This window comes from Dipteris shenzhenensis, chromosome 24, assembly GCF_047967505.1.
Source record: "Dipteris shenzhenensis isolate YYH24624 ecotype China chromosome 24, Dip_SZ_1.0, whole genome shotgun sequence".
NCBI classification, from domain to species: Eukaryota; Viridiplantae; Streptophyta; class Polypodiopsida; order Gleicheniales; family Dipteridaceae; genus Dipteris; species Dipteris shenzhenensis.
The window spans coordinates 26035500-26052200 of NC_141619.1; the positions used below are offsets into that span (position 1 = coordinate 26035500).

Consider the following 16701-nt stretch of genomic DNA (forward strand, 5'->3'; position numbering starts at 1 on the left):
CTTATGGATCAGTTGAGGATCCAAAGAATAGTGATGAGGAAGAGGAAACAGAAGATAAGTCAGACCTACCAGAAGTGGAAGAGAAGATCGCGACTTGAAAGAAGAGGAGCTTGCAGTTGCAGCTTTGGACCTAGTGGCCTTAAAAAATGAGACCCTAAGAGATGCTGTCATAGTGGATGATGTTGAGGCTGAGAACTCCGACCTCACTGTGCCCATTCTTCCCTCATTTAATATTGAGGGAAAAGAGTATGTCTTGTTGTATGACGTACAGTGCATGTTAAATTTGAGAGAAGATTATGCAATTGCCCTTATTGCACAATCTTGCAGGGTTGACAAGGAAGTAAGGATTGATGAGACGATCCTTTGTTAGAGCTGGAGGACAAATTCAATCCTTTGGAAGCATTGTCCATCTATTTTGAGCGAGCCAAAATGTATGAAGAGGTGGATGAGACAATCTTTCAAGAAACCCAAGCACGAATGAACCTCACAACAAGCTAGGATATCAGTCACAGCTGCGAGGGGAAGGAGGAGATGGGTATCTCCTTGTTTAACGATGGTATACTAGAGAAGGATGAGAATATTGAGGTAAGGCACCTACCTTTCTTGAATTTGGAGTTTAGATATGCAATTTGATGGTCTGTTTTAAATCTAAGTGTGTTTTGCGTATGGCAGTTGTTCATTGAAGATGGCACATTCCTCTTGAGGGCAACTGGAAGTAGAATTCCTGGGCTTAAACTATCAAGCCTTTCTCATTATATCAAAGGCCTATCTGCTGCAAAGATATTGATTTTTAGCAAATTGTTTAGCAACAATGGAGTTGCTCTTACTTATTTTTTCAAGTGTTTGTCAAAATTTTTGGGTGTTCATCCTATATTGTGGCAAACAGATAAGATCATTCTGATAGAGAAGCGGTCTACTTTAATTATTTTTGGGTGTTATGCTGGAAAGCAAGGCTCAAGAGCTAGTTACTTTTTGACATATACTGCCTAGGCACTAGCTTGTGGTGTAAAGGATCCCCTCTCCTTGGAAGCTTATGGAAAGAATAAGCTCATAAGGAATTGAGAGCCTTCTTTGGTGGCCCTTCCTGACAAAATAGATGAAGAGCAAACTGCGACCACAATAACTCTTGCACAAGATGAGAAGAGTTCGGTTGCTCCTCATCTCAAGAAAAAAAGGTCTCCAATCAAAGTCACAAGAAGGATTCCAAGCAAAGTTGGCAAACCATTGGAAGGATAGCCTGTATGGCATTGTATATTTTACAAGATAGAAGTAGAGTTGAATTGTGAGAACACCGTCATTTTAGAATGTCTTAGTTATGTTTATGTGTATTTGTGACAAAAAGAATGTACATTTTGAAATAGAAATATATGTAGTACATTTCAAATATTTCAATGGTTGCATACAATGACTTCTTATGAATGAAAGATACAAGTCTTGTTCATTGCAAAAAAAAAATTGTTACATTTGACGACAGCAATTGATGCACAAGGTTTAGCACTTAGCTTCTATCTACCCATTTGTGGTTTACAAATATCTTTGAGTGTCTCCACAGAGCATGTCTTTGTGCTACATTTGAGTTCTCCAAAATCTACCTCCTTCTTTCCTTTTGAGCCAATTTGAAAGCTAGCTTAACCTGTGATGTATTAACTTTATTCTTGGCTTGAAGTCTTTGTAGTATTCCTTGATAGAACCACTAGAAGACTTCTTTTAAACTATTGGCTTTCTGTTTTCCTCCAAAATGTTGTGTATGTCGAAAGAATGCATTCTGTGCCATGTAGTGTGATTTCTCCATTCCCTGTGTGGACCAAATTGCAGGGCATCCATATTTTTTTACAAAGAAAGGAAGGTGATTGTAGATTATATGCTATTTTGATACATAGGCAAGTGGGAATTAGAATATATAAAACTAATATTGTTTTCTTTATTAAAAAAACATGCACAAAAATAGGATATTGTTCTTACCATGTAATCAGTGATGTTACATGTTGTCCAAGCCTCTTTCATTGCCTTTCCAAAACTCTTTACCGCTTCTTCAAATGATTGTTGATGAATTTTGCTAAAGGTGGCTTGGTCACAAAAAACAAAAAGCTTATCTAAGCATTTCCACACTTATGCCTTGACATCTCTTGCCAATTTGTCTGCCTGATGATCTTTTAACAGCATTGTGTACTTTTCTTCATAAGTTATACTTTATCCTTGATATGTATGTTGTTTTACTGCCATTTATTTTTCTTTTCTCTGGATGAGACAAAAATCTTCTAGCCTTTACTCCACCAATAGATGGCTTGATAGGAACATCTTTTCCATTTGTAGATTTTTAAAGATCCTTTGTAACATGTACATCTCCTTCATGCAGACCAATTTCTGATAGCATTGCTTCTAATGATTGTAGTGCCTCTTTTCTTCTACTCTCAGAGCGAAGTTTCCATGCAAATTCAATATCTGGGAAAACTAGTTTCTCAATGATCCTACATAATGCATGCAATGTACAAATGTGAACATTGCATAATGGGATCTCAAGAACTGCTTTGAAACTTTTATATACTTTATCTCGGTTGGGTGCTCTTTTCCACCATTTAGAATCTAGGACAGGCACTGGTTCATTGCAATACAAGCAAAGATATTTTGAGTTACCCTCTTTGCTTATATTGAACATACACTTCAGTGTCTTCAGGTCACCTGCCATATGCCATTCAATTTGAAAATCACCCTTCCCTAGAACATGAAGATGGCGTCCTTAGACTTGACTCTTGATAATTGATGGTATATCTATTTGATGAAATACCCAATAAAGTAGTGCATGGTCCTCAGTCTTCACCTATAATTTAAAACCATAGGTTTGCAAGATATATGATATAAAATTTATTACATTTTGAGCAAAGACTAATTTGGAAGGCGATAGTTTACATACCTCAAATGAGCCCAACCACCGTACATGCTTTTCCGTATGGACACTGAAGCACTTTGAGCTGGAGTTTGTGATCGATTGATCAAGTACTCGATTCATCAAAGTGATAGAAACTCTCTCTATCTTTCTTTCCTTGACAATTTCACACTCATCGAGCTTCACAACAAACTTCAAAACTCCTTTACATTCTTCAAATGTGATATTGTAGAACTCAACCATTAGTCTTTGCAATTGTTCAAGATCTACAAAAATATTATTTCAAGAATTATATGTAGTGCTTCCCTTTTCACCTTCATATACACTTTCGATATGAAAGTACTGTCCAATGAACTTATCAATTTCTTGGTTGAGATGACACCGTTCCTTCCAAACTTGTGTTGGTATTGGTAACAACACACGTTTTATCCGTTCAACTCTAAATATTGAAGCATATCCCTTTCTACTCACTCCGCTCACATCAAGAGCCTCTTGAATTTTCGTGACATCAGCTTTACTTTTCGATACAAAGTCTTCAAGAACTTCACGTTTTACATTCTTAAACTTCTTTTCCTTAATCATGTTTTTTGCAACAACAGGGGAGACTAAACCCTTCATATGTTTGACAGGAATTAAATTAGGATCAATGTTTTCTTTCTGAGGTCCTAAAATTTCCCTGCAACAAGTACACTTTGCAATATCACAGATTTTCTTGCAAGACAGACACACATATACAAATACAATGGCTAAACAAGATGTACTCTTACCTTGCTTTCTATACTCTGCGCTTACATCCTCCAGTGCCAGCTTTCAACTCCGCAATGTTTCGAATTCTCTTGCTTCGTTGTCTCTCTCCAAGAACCATTCTCTTCATTTTTGCTCTTCGTAGCTCATTCTTTGTCTTTGAATGGTCTTCGATTTCCCTTTGCAGTTGCTCTTTCAAGTCTGAATCTATCGACATTTCTTGCGCCTTCTCCAATCTGTCTCGAACATACAATGTCTTGTACATTTCTATCGCAGTTGAATGTTGAGTTGAAATGTATCCATACATTCCATTGTTCCTGTCATCCACAAACCTCAATAGTGTTGTCCGATTAGAAAATGGAGGTCTCGAATTCCTCAATGGACATTTGGGGTAAATTTTTGTCCGTCGCACCATAAGTCGATATGTTGGGAGCTTGCTCTTCTCATGTTTTCCTCTTGCTCACAGCATTTACAAGCGGAACCTTTCCTCTTTTTTATAGGGGTGCGTATTATTCTTCTAAATCAATGTGCAAATGGTGTAGTCGCTTCTTTTGAGGTTCTTCTTCAACAGCATGGTTGCACGCAACCATTTCATGAGGGTTGGTTCTTCATCTTGTCTGCTTTTTATAAAACTCATCTAATCTTTCGCGGTAACCATTCAAATATTTGAAAAAAAAAAGATTAGTGATGGCGTGATGGGTTCTTTATGAGAGGCTGTTGGAATGCCGTCGAAAGAGATGCGAAATCTATATGGAGAGTTTAATGCAACGTCTTCTCAATTATTTGAAAGGACTTTTTTATTCCTCCCCGGACTGACACACTTGTAGTCCTGAACTGACAGATATCCGTATTTTATTTCTTTCTCCACATTTTAGAAGAGAGATAAAAGAGAAAATAGTGAATTTCTTACAGGGCCCAAAATGAGCCATCTTTTTTCCTAATGTGCCAATGGCTTTCATTGACATAAGATCCAAAAACTTATTTTCAACTTCATAGCTACCAACAATTTTCCTAGCCCTCAAATTACCACTCTTAACTTGGTTTGGTGCGGGGCAGGATACCACATGATGGGTATTCTGCCCCCATCATGTGGCATCCTCCCAGGGTCACGGAGGGTACACACACACACAAACACACACACACACATTTATCTGATTTGTACTCCCTCACACACACACACACACACACACACACACACACAAACACACATAGGCCTTTTTTTGAGTAGAGACCTAGGAAATCTTTGCAAACACAATATAATGTACCTATTGATACTTTGATAGTCCATTTCTAATAATTATTTTTGGAACTTTATACATGATCCGGTCCAAACTTGTTATGACATCTTTTTGACAATCTTTTCTTCTCGAAAATTTAAAAAGTAGATAGTGCTTCTAAATATCTTTTCATAATTGAGGGTTAAAATCCAAAACTCATGTAAAATCTTCCCCTAGCCCTACAACACTCCTACTTACACACACACACACACACACACACTTTTTATCCCACTCATAACCCCTCACACCCATACACATGAGTTAACACACACTAGCCAGTCCAAATTTTTATGACGTCTTTGATAAGTCTTAATCTATTCCTTACGTGGATTTAATGAGAAAAAATTTCTTCTAACGTCTTTATAATTGGGAGTTAAAACTCATGTGATTTCTTTTCTTCCCCTATCACTACTCATTCCCCCTTGTTTATGGTTCTACAATATCATATGCCACCCTATGGACTTATGAAAGGAACCTATGGGTTTTGATAGTATCTAAGAACTGATAGATTTGTACCTTAAGATTTTTGCGGGGATAGATCAAAAGATGGGAGAGGATGTTATCCTTGGCCTAATTTGTGGTGCATATGGAGGACATTTATTGTAGGGTTGTGCTACCTAATTCTAAAGAGCTCCCTCTCCCTTCAAGTTGTCACTGTCCTCCCTACTCTTTGACTCAATCCTCACAACTAGTCCTCCACTTCCTACTCTTTCCCCATCACTCGTGGCTTCATCTGAGGTTTGTTTGATTTCACGAATTGGCCTCTCATCCTTATTCCTTTCAACTCATGCGGCTACATACCTACTTTTTATGTAGATTGCATGGATTGGAACGCTGGTTGTTCGTGTTCTCTCGCACGATCTTTGCCTGGCACCTGCTTGCTCCCAATATCTCCAACCTATCTACACCCTCCCATATGCTCCTTCTTACCTGGGTGTACCTTCTTCTGCTGTGCAACACTCACAAACTCCTCTGGTCACCTCGTCTGCCCGCCCTTGTCACGTACATGCACAGGGAGCCACATTGCCCTTGGTGATTCGTGTCCCAAACGTGGGAATGTAGTCCTAGTTCGAGCCATTGGGCTTTCTCTGGTCTCTATCCTTCTCAAGCATGGGCACCTCACCGACTGTTGTGCCGTGCATAGCCTTGCATGCTTTTGATGGTACTTTTGCATTCATGCATGATGCCTCCTACCTGCTCAATGGAGGTTTTGGTCCTCCGAATTCCTTCGACCCCGCCTACACGTATTCTTGCATGGATTTATGTGCATGTTCTGCTCTCCCTTCGCTATGTATCATACTACGTCCTATCTTCTATGTAGTGTTACATTTTTTACTTAGTCTTATAGTTATGGTTATCTACTAACGTTCTAGCTAGCATACAGTTCTTTTGTTTATAAGGGATAGTCTCTCTTTATAGACTAGGTTGAGTTACACATTAGCTTGTTTATTGAGGAAAGAGTGTAATCATTAAGTAAGTCAGTTAATAACATCGTCTTATTTCCTTCATGGTAATTAATTGCTTATGCCCCCCATTTTTTTTTACTTTCAATTAATTTACGATATTTTGCAATTTATTCTAAATTTTTTTAACCCATAAGTTATGTACGTATTGGGTCAATTAGAGACGTCTTATGTACTTAGTTTTTTAACTAGAGATGTGTTTGTATGCATTTTTCAAGGCATCCTTGTGATTTTAGTTACACATGTATAGAACTTGTAGGCCTACGATTATGTGTACTTACAAACCTTCTTTTCTTGGTTACCACTTTAATTTTTTCACATACTTTTGCTTCAACACTATAATTTTTTACAATGCTACAGCGGCAAGTTTTCCCTATATAGATATTGGATAGCTTTTTGTGGGGTTATAATTTTCCTTACAGTGGTAGAGTGGGCACTTTATAGATAATGGATAGTTTTTTAATGCTTACTTACCCTATGTACTGACGAATGTATGTCTCCTTTTTAGGACACATCTGGTACCTGTGCCCCTTGTAAGATGGCCCGTATGTCCATTAATACTGATTCTACCTTTATTGCCTTCGTCAATTAAAAAATGAAGGAAGCTAGAAAAGAAGGATTGATATTGCATCATGCTTGCTTACACAATTTCTAGAACACAACCCTATCTTCCTTGAAAAACCAAGAAAATGTTAAACTGAGATTCCACTAGTCGTGACCTAACTCAAGCTTGTCTCTTCCATGATCTATTGGCCTATCTTGTTTGAAGCATCCCCCGTTGCAACATGCACTTGCCACAAATATTTTTTTAATCTAATTTATTCCCCCCTTCTTCTTGTGTAAGCAAGTACTTGTTATTTGATACTTTATTATGAGTTCCTAATGCAATGAGAGAGATAATATTTTCATGCCTCCTTTATGGAAGGCTAGATGATTTTGTTTCAATACAATTGTCCCTTCTATTGCCTCCTATTTGCAAAGCTAATTATGCCTCCTCTATGGAAGGCTAGGTCATTGCCTTCTTTTAAGTTCTAATGCCTCCTACATGGAAGGCTTAAAAATTTATCATGCCTCCTCTATGGAAGGCTAGGACTTAAATAATTATCCTCATTAATAACTCCTACATGGAAGGTGAGCACATCCTATGCCTAAACAATTCATAATACCCACTAAGCTATGACACAATGTAATGTGTAGTTCTATGTTTGGATGGATCGCTTACCTTTTACTTGGAAAGCTAACCTTTTTTATGCCTCTTCCATGAAATGCTAGGTCGCTGTCTATTATTACAAATGTCCTTTCTAATGCCATTGTTTCCCTCCTATATGGAAGGCTAGGTAATTGAGCTTCAAAATTATTGTCCTTCCTAATGCCTCCTATATGGTAGGCAAGCACTTATGTCTCCAACATTTCATGATGTCCCCCTAGCCTTTTTGGTATGTAATATGCAATTCTGAATCTAGATGTGTCTCTTTCTCCTAGGTAAAGCAATAACAAGCCGGGGTATGCAGGCATTACCTGTCTACCCATTTAAAACTTTGTTGTTCTAACAACTGGTTTTTTCTAGATGGTGCCAGGTAAGTGGACCCCGACCGTGGAGTATTGGACACCTAAAAGATTCAACCTTGATTTCTTGATGTACTTGCAAGATATGCGTACTATTGGAATATAATATAATGATTACTTTTGTTATAATCTTTTAAGATCTTCGAGTGCCATGTTCTGGGGTATTTTTGTCCACTCTCTCTCTCTCTCTCTCTCTCCTCCCCTTGGGAACCCTTGTGATCCTAGGGTGTACATGTTGAGTGCACAAGACTCATATACTATGGTTCCCCACATTGGGATGGGTGAGGAGTCTCTTATGCTTTTGATCATTTAATTGATGTTGTTTGGAGTATATTTATAAGTTACTCATGAGAAGCCTTTACCAGTTTTGAGAAAAGGATACTAAGGAGTATCGCATAAGGAGAGTTGGCTTCACAAAAACAAATGTTATTTTGCTACACATTTTTTGGGACATGCATCAATCTTTTGATTCGTCACTCTAAGGTAAATATGTGCTCTCATATTTTTGACATTAGGATTAGCTTCTAAATTTGTGGTGCACTTGCGCAATGCCTTCCAAAAACCCCAAGTTATGTGCCATGCCATTTTTAGCCATGATTAGAAAAGAATCTTTGTGCCTTCACACTACCCATTGAAACTTACATGGACAATTCCTTGAAGCCCCTAAGAGTTGTGGATCATTTTGAAGTGTGACGTTGCCTCCATGCAATCCCATCCTAGACAAAAGAGCTTTGAGCTATGCAATAGAAGCTGCAGATCTTTCTTTAGGTTTCATATTCCATACATACATTATATGTAAGTATAGAAACCTATTGATCAAACACATCATGCAAGACACAAAAATGCACTCTTTCTAGTGGGATGTTTAAAATTGCATCCAACTTTCATCAACTTTGTCTTGATCTGGTGCCCTCTCTTGATCACAACTCATAACGCCATTTCTCCATTGGTACTTGCCATCATCTACATTGTTTTTATTATTTTTTGTGTTCTTTCCAACTTGTGAGTGCATGCAAAAGAGACATGGGTATGTTGCATTTGCACGTGTCTAAATGCCAACCATGCACTTCAATGTTTTCAAGTCTCCATACATATGCCACTCAATGTTCAAAGATACAAATCCTTCAACATGAAGTAACTCTCCCTTGGTATGAGCATCTACAATGCTTGGAATTGGAGACCGCCGTTCAAAGACCCACTTCATGTAAGAGTGGGTTTCTTTAGGGACTTCAAAGGCTACAAGCCACCAAATATGCTTTTCTGATTGCACGCTAAAATCTTCAATAATTTTTCTATCTTGTTCATGTTGTAAAGCCTTATTCATAAGTGTAATGTTGACTTGCTCTAACTTGTGTCCTTTCACTACTTCACACTCACCCAACTTGATAACATACACTGGTTTTCCATTGTAATCTACAAAAGCATAATAGTCAAGCCGTCAAGCCTATGCACGGTTTGTCATCAACATGATGCTTTGAAGGAAACATGAAATGAATACCCAAATTATTACATTCACCTCTTTCTTTCATGTTGTAGAACTGGACCATTGTAGCTTACACCTTACGTACATCCAAGAACCATTGTTGTACTCAATGTACTGAAATGCACACAATTTTTTTGAGATCTTTTTTTGATTGTATTGTTTTATTTGCAACTTGATCATTATGCAACACCAGTGTGCATGGAATTTGCAAAAAACCACCCAGCATATCTTGCACAATTGTATTAGACCTTTTTCATTCTTTCATAATATATTGAGGTCTCGACAACATTGGATTCATTCACATAATATTGAAAGAATAAAAAATATCATTCAAAAGTAAGTGTAAGAATGTTTACTTAATGTTCATTCACATAAACACATATGTATTGTTTCAATAATATGTGTAAGAACTCTAATTAAGAGTACATGTTTCAAATAGTTATGCATTCATTCACATCCAATTGAAAGAATGAATATATTCTCTCAAAATTAAGCATTAAGTAATTGTTATAATGCATATTATTAAAAATTCATTCACATACTATTAAAAAGAATAAAAAATTTTCATTAAAAAAGTGTAGAGCGCGCTAGTTAAAAGTTCATCCACATAAACTTGAAAGAATACATATATATGCTTTCAATAGTAAGTACAAGAACTCCAATTTTATAAAGATACAACATATTCATTCACATAATATTGAGAGAATAAAAATACTCTCAATAATACGTGTAATAATGCAAGTTATGATTATCTACATTTTAATATTTACCACATTTCACAGGGTTGCAAAAAATTCATTCACATAGCATTGAAAGAATAATGTTTTCTCCAAATACTAATTGTAAGAATGTTAATTCAAAGACATAACCTAAAAGAGGTTTAAGAACTAAATAAAATAAAATCTTAAGAAGTCTATCAAACTACAAAGAGCATAATTTACATACCCTATCTTAGAGATCTTAAGAACTTTATTTAGTTACAAAAAGCACTATTCACATTGCATAAATTAGCTTATCTTAGAGATATTAAGAGCTAAAAAATGAGATGCTAAGAACTGTATCAAGGTCTATTTAATGATTAGCCTATATAAGAGATCTTAAGCACTCAAATGAAACCCTAAGAACTCTATCAAATTACAAAAAAGAAATGTTCACACAAGAGATCTTTGAATCTCTAATGAGATTCAAAGAAATCACACAAATGTAACACATAAATAAGAACAAAAATCGCATTTCACACGAGATCTAAGAGTTTATAGAGACACTTAGAACTCACAAACAAATTCCATCATATTTTAGACACAAGATCTAAGAGTCTATAGGGACCCTTAGAACTCACACAATAAACAAATTCCATTTTAGTTCAGACCTTCAAGATTGCTTGCCAGAGCAACCTAATAGGCCTTCCTTCTTTTATTTCCCTTTTTTTATCTCTTTAGATAAACATATGAGGGGCATATGAGGGTCATTTGTTAGCTTATATAACCTAAACTATTCTTACAAATAAGTTATTTATATGAATAAAGTTTATTTGTACAAATAAGTATTCGTAAAATAAAGTATTCGTATGTATAAACTTTATTCGTACGAATATAAATGAATGACGTGGAAAATCACCATGAAAGCATGACATGGCTATGATTTTTAGCCCGATTATTTCATCCTTACATATTATTCGGCCCGAAGGAGCCGAAGTTCCCAAATTTTTTGAATCATGAATTTGAAATTTTCTATTTAGATTCATTGCCTTCCATAACATGACCTCACCTTCCCCATTACGCATCCCTTCCAAATCTCATTAAGCCTCACTTTCCACCAGGCTGGCCTACATCAAAGGTTCCATTTCTTGTTGATCTCACCAAACTAGGCCTCTCCCTTAGTGAGATGCTTGTGGTAGAGAGCTTGCTGATCGGTGTCTTGCCAAGGCACCATTGATTCGCCTTCCAATCTACCACTGGCACACATTTAGTTGACCATGAGTCTGGGGTTCGCACAGCCTATAGAAAATCTAGCTATGCACCACAGGTCCCAAAAATTGCCCCAAGATCTAATCCCCTCTTGTATAATCTCAAATCTCTCTATGGGTTATGGAGGGTGAATAGTTCACCGATTCTAGGTTGGGGCTCTACTCCACCAAAGGCATTCATTTAAACTAGCATACCCCCTTATCCCCTTCTAACTTTTCCACATTAGCTGCCCAATGCATAATTTCCACTCTTGGACCAGACCCGCCATACATTTGAACCTACAATTTTCATCGGGAAGTGTAAGCATAATCTGCCATACTAGGATAGTCCGACCATGCACCTACATGTTTGCTCCTTGATTTCTCTATGAAGCAATTCACAATATTTGTCCACGGGGCTTGGCCCTCAAACTGATGGGAGAGCAATTTTCCAAGCAGTGCCGTATTCCTAAACCTGCTCTTTAATAGACCCAACCCTCCTTGGGATTTTAGAATCGTCATGGGATCCCATGGTATGTAATGCATCCTTCTTTTCCCACCCTCTTCCACCCAGAGAAAGCCCCGAAGCAACCTTTCCACTTCCAGCCATTGTGTTTTTCTAAAGTGCCAAATCGAAGCAACATATATTATAATAGAGGCCAATACGATGTGTTGGATGACCAAGAGATGATCGTTCCAACCTAGACAGATACCATTCTAAGATCTCAACTTTGCTTTTAGCCTATCCATGAACTCGGGGGGTTCACCTCACAAGTTTTGTGTACACCACGTGTTTCAAAAGGAGGGGTATTTTAATTAAACTTTGAAAAACATTTAACAGGATTACAATAACTGGAGGGGTTTTTTAATTCAACTCTAGAAAAAAATATGTTAGTTCATAAGTAAAGTGGGGTTGTTTTATTGGGGGAAACATTTTAGAGGGGTTTTTTAAATACCCCTTGATCACACGTGATACATGGGGTTTCTTAGTAGTGCACCCCCCGAGTCCATGAATCAGTCGAATTATTGGTGCATAGTCACAAGTCAAGACCCAAAGATCCCCCTAGGTATCTCAACATCATCCCTCTTGTACCAAGTTAAATTCTAGATCTCTGATCTAGTCCATCGATGGGCCCTCTATTAGTCATGAGCAAGAATGTATTGGACCAACTGCACTTTGACCATGACCCTATGAAAAACACATTGACTTCAAGCACCCTTCTAACGTTTGATCAGATTCTCTTGATAGAGCGATATTGTGTCATCTAGAAAGAATTAGCTCCACAGTTGATTCCTCGATGGAATCATCACTCCTCTTAGCCTTCGTGATCAGCCTCCCATTAGTGACCTTTAATCTGCTTGTCTCTTAGGGAATACCTTCATCTGCCTAGCATTAACATCTTCTGAGAGTGACCCACTAGCTGTGGGCTCTGTTAGCCATTTCAATTAAATCTTGATTAAGGGCCCATCAGAGCGTGTGGTAAAACTCTATTGTCAGTCCGTCGGGGCCTAGAAACTTGTCATCGGCCATGGCATTCGGGTCTCCTCTAACTCTTCCTTGGTGAACAGTTTGGCTAACCGACTCCTTCGGTACTCTATCACCCTGCTATCAAGGCCATTTAAGGCAATCCCTATGTCTATATGCCACATCTCATCGTGAAGCACCAGCTCGCCAACTATAGCACTCAGATCCCCTCGAAAAACACCTTGACCATGTGCCAAAACTCTGTAACAAGGTTCCTCTAAGCATCCATCACCCTATCTATCAATTCCCTTTGTTGATTCCTCTTAATGGATTGAAAAAAATCCTTAGAGGGACAGTCCCCCATTGCGAGCAAGATCAACCTGCTCTTGATGTGGGTCTACCTTGCCTCAATCATTTCCCATTCTTGCATAGTTGTCTCAACATCCCTAGTAGGGTCCCCACAATTGGGTTCTTGGGTGTTTCCTTTAGCACCACCTAGAGAGACTTTCTGATCGTGGTTGACCCTTCCCAGCTCCTTTTCCTCCCTGCTCTATAATGAAGATCTGCCTCTTTAGTCACCTTCATTACTCTATGGAGTGTTGCGTTCCACCTACAACATGGCTCTCTAATAGCCGAGCCTCTGTTCCTCTAGGAGTCTACGTAGAAATCTTTCAAATTAAGTAGCCTTTTCTTAAATTTAGGGTTATGCCCATCGACCTCCCCACTTTGCATGGAACACAAAATCTCCAAAGAATAGGTACGTGATCTGAGATGGATGTCGAGGCCATGTACTCTCTGCTCATGGGGGCTTTCATCCCATGATCCTTCCTCAGAGAAGTAGACATAATCACCTCTAGCTCATTTTCTTCACTCATCTCCTTCCTAGGTAGTGCACTAACATAGAGTAAAGTTTGTCTGGGTAGTTTCAAGGAGATCTCATCCCCCCTTCCATGCAAAAGACACACGTCTCCAATGCATAAGCTTAGCAAGCTCTAGATATGAGAAGACAACCCAGCACCTCCAACCCACCAATTGACGGTAGTCTGCTTTTCGAGTTTGAGCAACACTGAAGAAATGCTTTTGATGAGAGAAAAAGAAAAGAGGAGATGGCCCATGTTCTTAATATTTTGTACCTCGTAATCCACATTCTCAATGATGTGGAGACTTAACCTATGTGTGGGTGCATTCATAAAGGTAGAGATGAAGAAATGGTAAATTTGTAATACCTAGTGCATTGCATCAAGAGACCTATGGAGAGTATCCCAAAATCAAGGGAAATGTTTTCATATCACGATTCACATCTAAAGGTTTATTGGAAAAATGATAAATCATTATGTATACAATGTCCTTAATGGCCCAATAATCTTCCTAATACAAGAATATAATAATAATATCGCCTGGTGCCCGCCCATGGGAGAGAAGCAATGGGTGCCATTGGGTGGTGCTGGTTACACAAGAGGACAATATGTTAAACATGAAAGCGTTAATGACAAACACGTGGAGGAGGCCCCATGGTCTATGAAGGAGACCTTTTGGTTGGTAAGGGCCGTTTTAGTCAAGCTCTTCCAGGTGGGGGCCAAATGAGGGGATTCCCCTTCTCCATTGTGTGTTGTTTTGGGGGGGGGGGGGGGGGCACTATTATATTAAAAAGGCAATATGAAACCTGTGAACTTATTTATTAGTAACGGAATCTTTTTGCATGGAATTCAAGGACATTTCATGTTGTGGGCGAACTTACCTAGATTGGAATAAGATAATCCACCAGCACTAATAGTCCTCCTTGCAATTTTGCTTAGCTCCTTGGCTTTGCTCCTCACCTCCTCACCCTCCTCCCCTTGCATCAGCGTTTCCACCGCTGCTTTCACAGCCTCCCTCGTGAACGTGCCGTCGGGCTTCGTCTCCAACCTTAACCCAATTTTCCACTCTTTCGCAATACTCCTCATATTCGACTTCTGCTCTGCCAGCCTCGGACATCCCACTAGCGGTACCCCGCTCCATAGACTCTCCACCGTTGAATTCCATCCACAGTGAGTCAAGAACCCCCCCACCGACGGATGCGCCAACACCGCTGGCTGCGGTGCCCACGAGATTATGAGACCCCTTTCCTTCGTTCTCTCGAGAAAGCCTTCAGGTAGAATCTGCGACAAACCACCTGTTCTGGAATCGGAACGAATCACCCATAGGAACGCTTGTCCGCTTTGCTCCAGGCCGTGCGCTAGCTCCACGGTTTCCTCAAGAGACAAGAACGCAAGTGAGCCGAAGGCAACATATATGACGGACGAAATGGCCTGGGAGTCCAGCCAGGTCAAACAATCTTCTTGTACGGAAGCCGGCTTTGTTACTAGAGCGCCTGAATCATGCTTGGGGACGGGGTCGAAGCCTAACAATGGACCAACCGAGTAGGCTTCGATACCGTCTGCACGCAAGGCGTCGAATGCGTCGCGTTCTAGCTCGTAAAGCGAATGAATAAGGATAGTGTGCGCCTCCCGCACAGGAGCGAAAGTTGCAAGGAAGAACTCGATAAAGGGGCTTGAGAGGTCTTCGACGATACACTCGCGAGGCATTTCCGTGATTGGAAACGGTGGGAGTCCAGGTATGAAGTCGATCAAAGCCTCCCCTTCTCCACTCCAGTTGGCGATCGGGGCTGCAGAATCCACAACAAATGGGTGAGAAAAATGCCCAACATGAAGCTTGAATCAGCACAAGCCCAAAGCACGCAAGAGGTTTGTTTACCTTTGAGGGGAAGAAACCCCTTGGAAATGAGGTGAGGAATGTGGAGGAACATGAGGTAGCAGGCGGCGGTGCAAGTCCAGAAGTCGACTCGGGGGATTCCAAAGGAGTTGGCGACATCCTGAGCCCAAGGCACGAAAGTGTCGGAGATGATGCAAGAGATGGGCGGATGGTGATCGGGGGAGGCAAGATACTCGTGGAGGAAGTTTCGGAAGCTGGTGTGCATGGCGGGGAGGGCTTGGAAGAAGAGGGAGAGGTCATGGGATAGGTCGGAGGTGAGGCCATCAGGGAGGACTTGGATGCGGATGGAAGGGTGGAGGTGGTCGAGGAGGTGTTTGCGCTGAGCGTCTAGGTAGGATTGTTGGAAGTAGATGAAGGTGATGGAGAAGCCATGAGAGGATGCGAGAGCTGTGGCGAGGTTCATGAGACTATTGATGTGGCCTTGAGCAGGGCATGGCAAGCAAATGGCGTGCGGTCGACTGGTATTATCATAACAGGCAGAGGTCTCCGCCATTGTTGGCTTTGTGTATGGGAGCAGAGACAGTAGCTAGTCCACTGGAGGTGATCCGTGTGTGTGAGCAGGAATGGAGGTATCGCAACAACACTAGGAAGGCCTCAACACAAAGTAAAGGAAGACCGCATATGGGTGCAGAGACAGTAGTCCACTCGACATATGTATGTGAGCAGGAATATCGGTAGGAGAAGGAGAAGGAAGACCTAGTCCACTTGAGTTTTTGTGTGCGCATCATGGCGGCCAAATTCTATGTGCAAGGTGGTTTTTTTTAGGGTTACGAGATTAAGGGGGATTAGGGTTTAATAAGGTAGGGTTTAAGGGTGAAAACTTTAAAGGTAGGGTTTAAGGGCAGTCGTGGTCATTGTTGTCTGTGGCTGCTGCTGTGTTTTTGTTGCAATCATTGGTGTTTCGGTTGCATTTCTTCTCGGCATTGTTCTCGCGGGAATTTTAGCTTGTTTCAGCGATGAATCGAGCGTAATCCTGCTCGAAATCGAGCGAAATCCAGCGAGAAATCGAGTGAACATCCTTCTTGAGCTTTGGTCTCTGTTGCCGCAAGGGTTTCGGCATCATCTCTGTTGAGCAACGAGGTTTGCCATCGTCGCCGCCGGAGGAGTTTAAGCCTGTTCGAGA

General features: G+C 39.9%; 1 protein-coding gene across 1 annotated transcript; it reads right to left on the bottom strand.

The window, feature by feature from the left end:
- Positions 1 to 14533: 14533 nt before the first annotated feature.
- Positions 14534 to 16154, bottom strand: LOC147886423 (7-deoxyloganetin glucosyltransferase-like). The gene is made up of 2 exons (XM_087395243.1): positions 15561 to 16154; positions 14534 to 15471 (listed from the first exon to the last, which is right to left on the bottom strand). The coding sequence occupies exons 1-2, from the start codon at positions 16069 to 16071 to the stop codon at positions 14534 to 14536; spliced, it is 1449 nt and encodes a 482-aa protein (XP_087251369.1). The 5' UTR covers positions 16072 to 16154.
- Positions 16155 to 16701: the final 547 nt, after the last annotated feature.

Excerpts from the sequence above, each read along its gene's own strand:
- LOC147886423 (XM_087395243.1), bottom strand. The coding sequence starts at position 16,071 with ATGGCGGAGACCTCTGCCTGTTATGATAATACCAGTCGACCGCACGCC. Across the intron at positions 15,472-15,560 it reads GGGGTTTCTTCCCCTCAAAG|CCCCGATCGCCAACTGGAGT; the intron begins GTAAACAAACCT and ends TGGATTCTGCAG.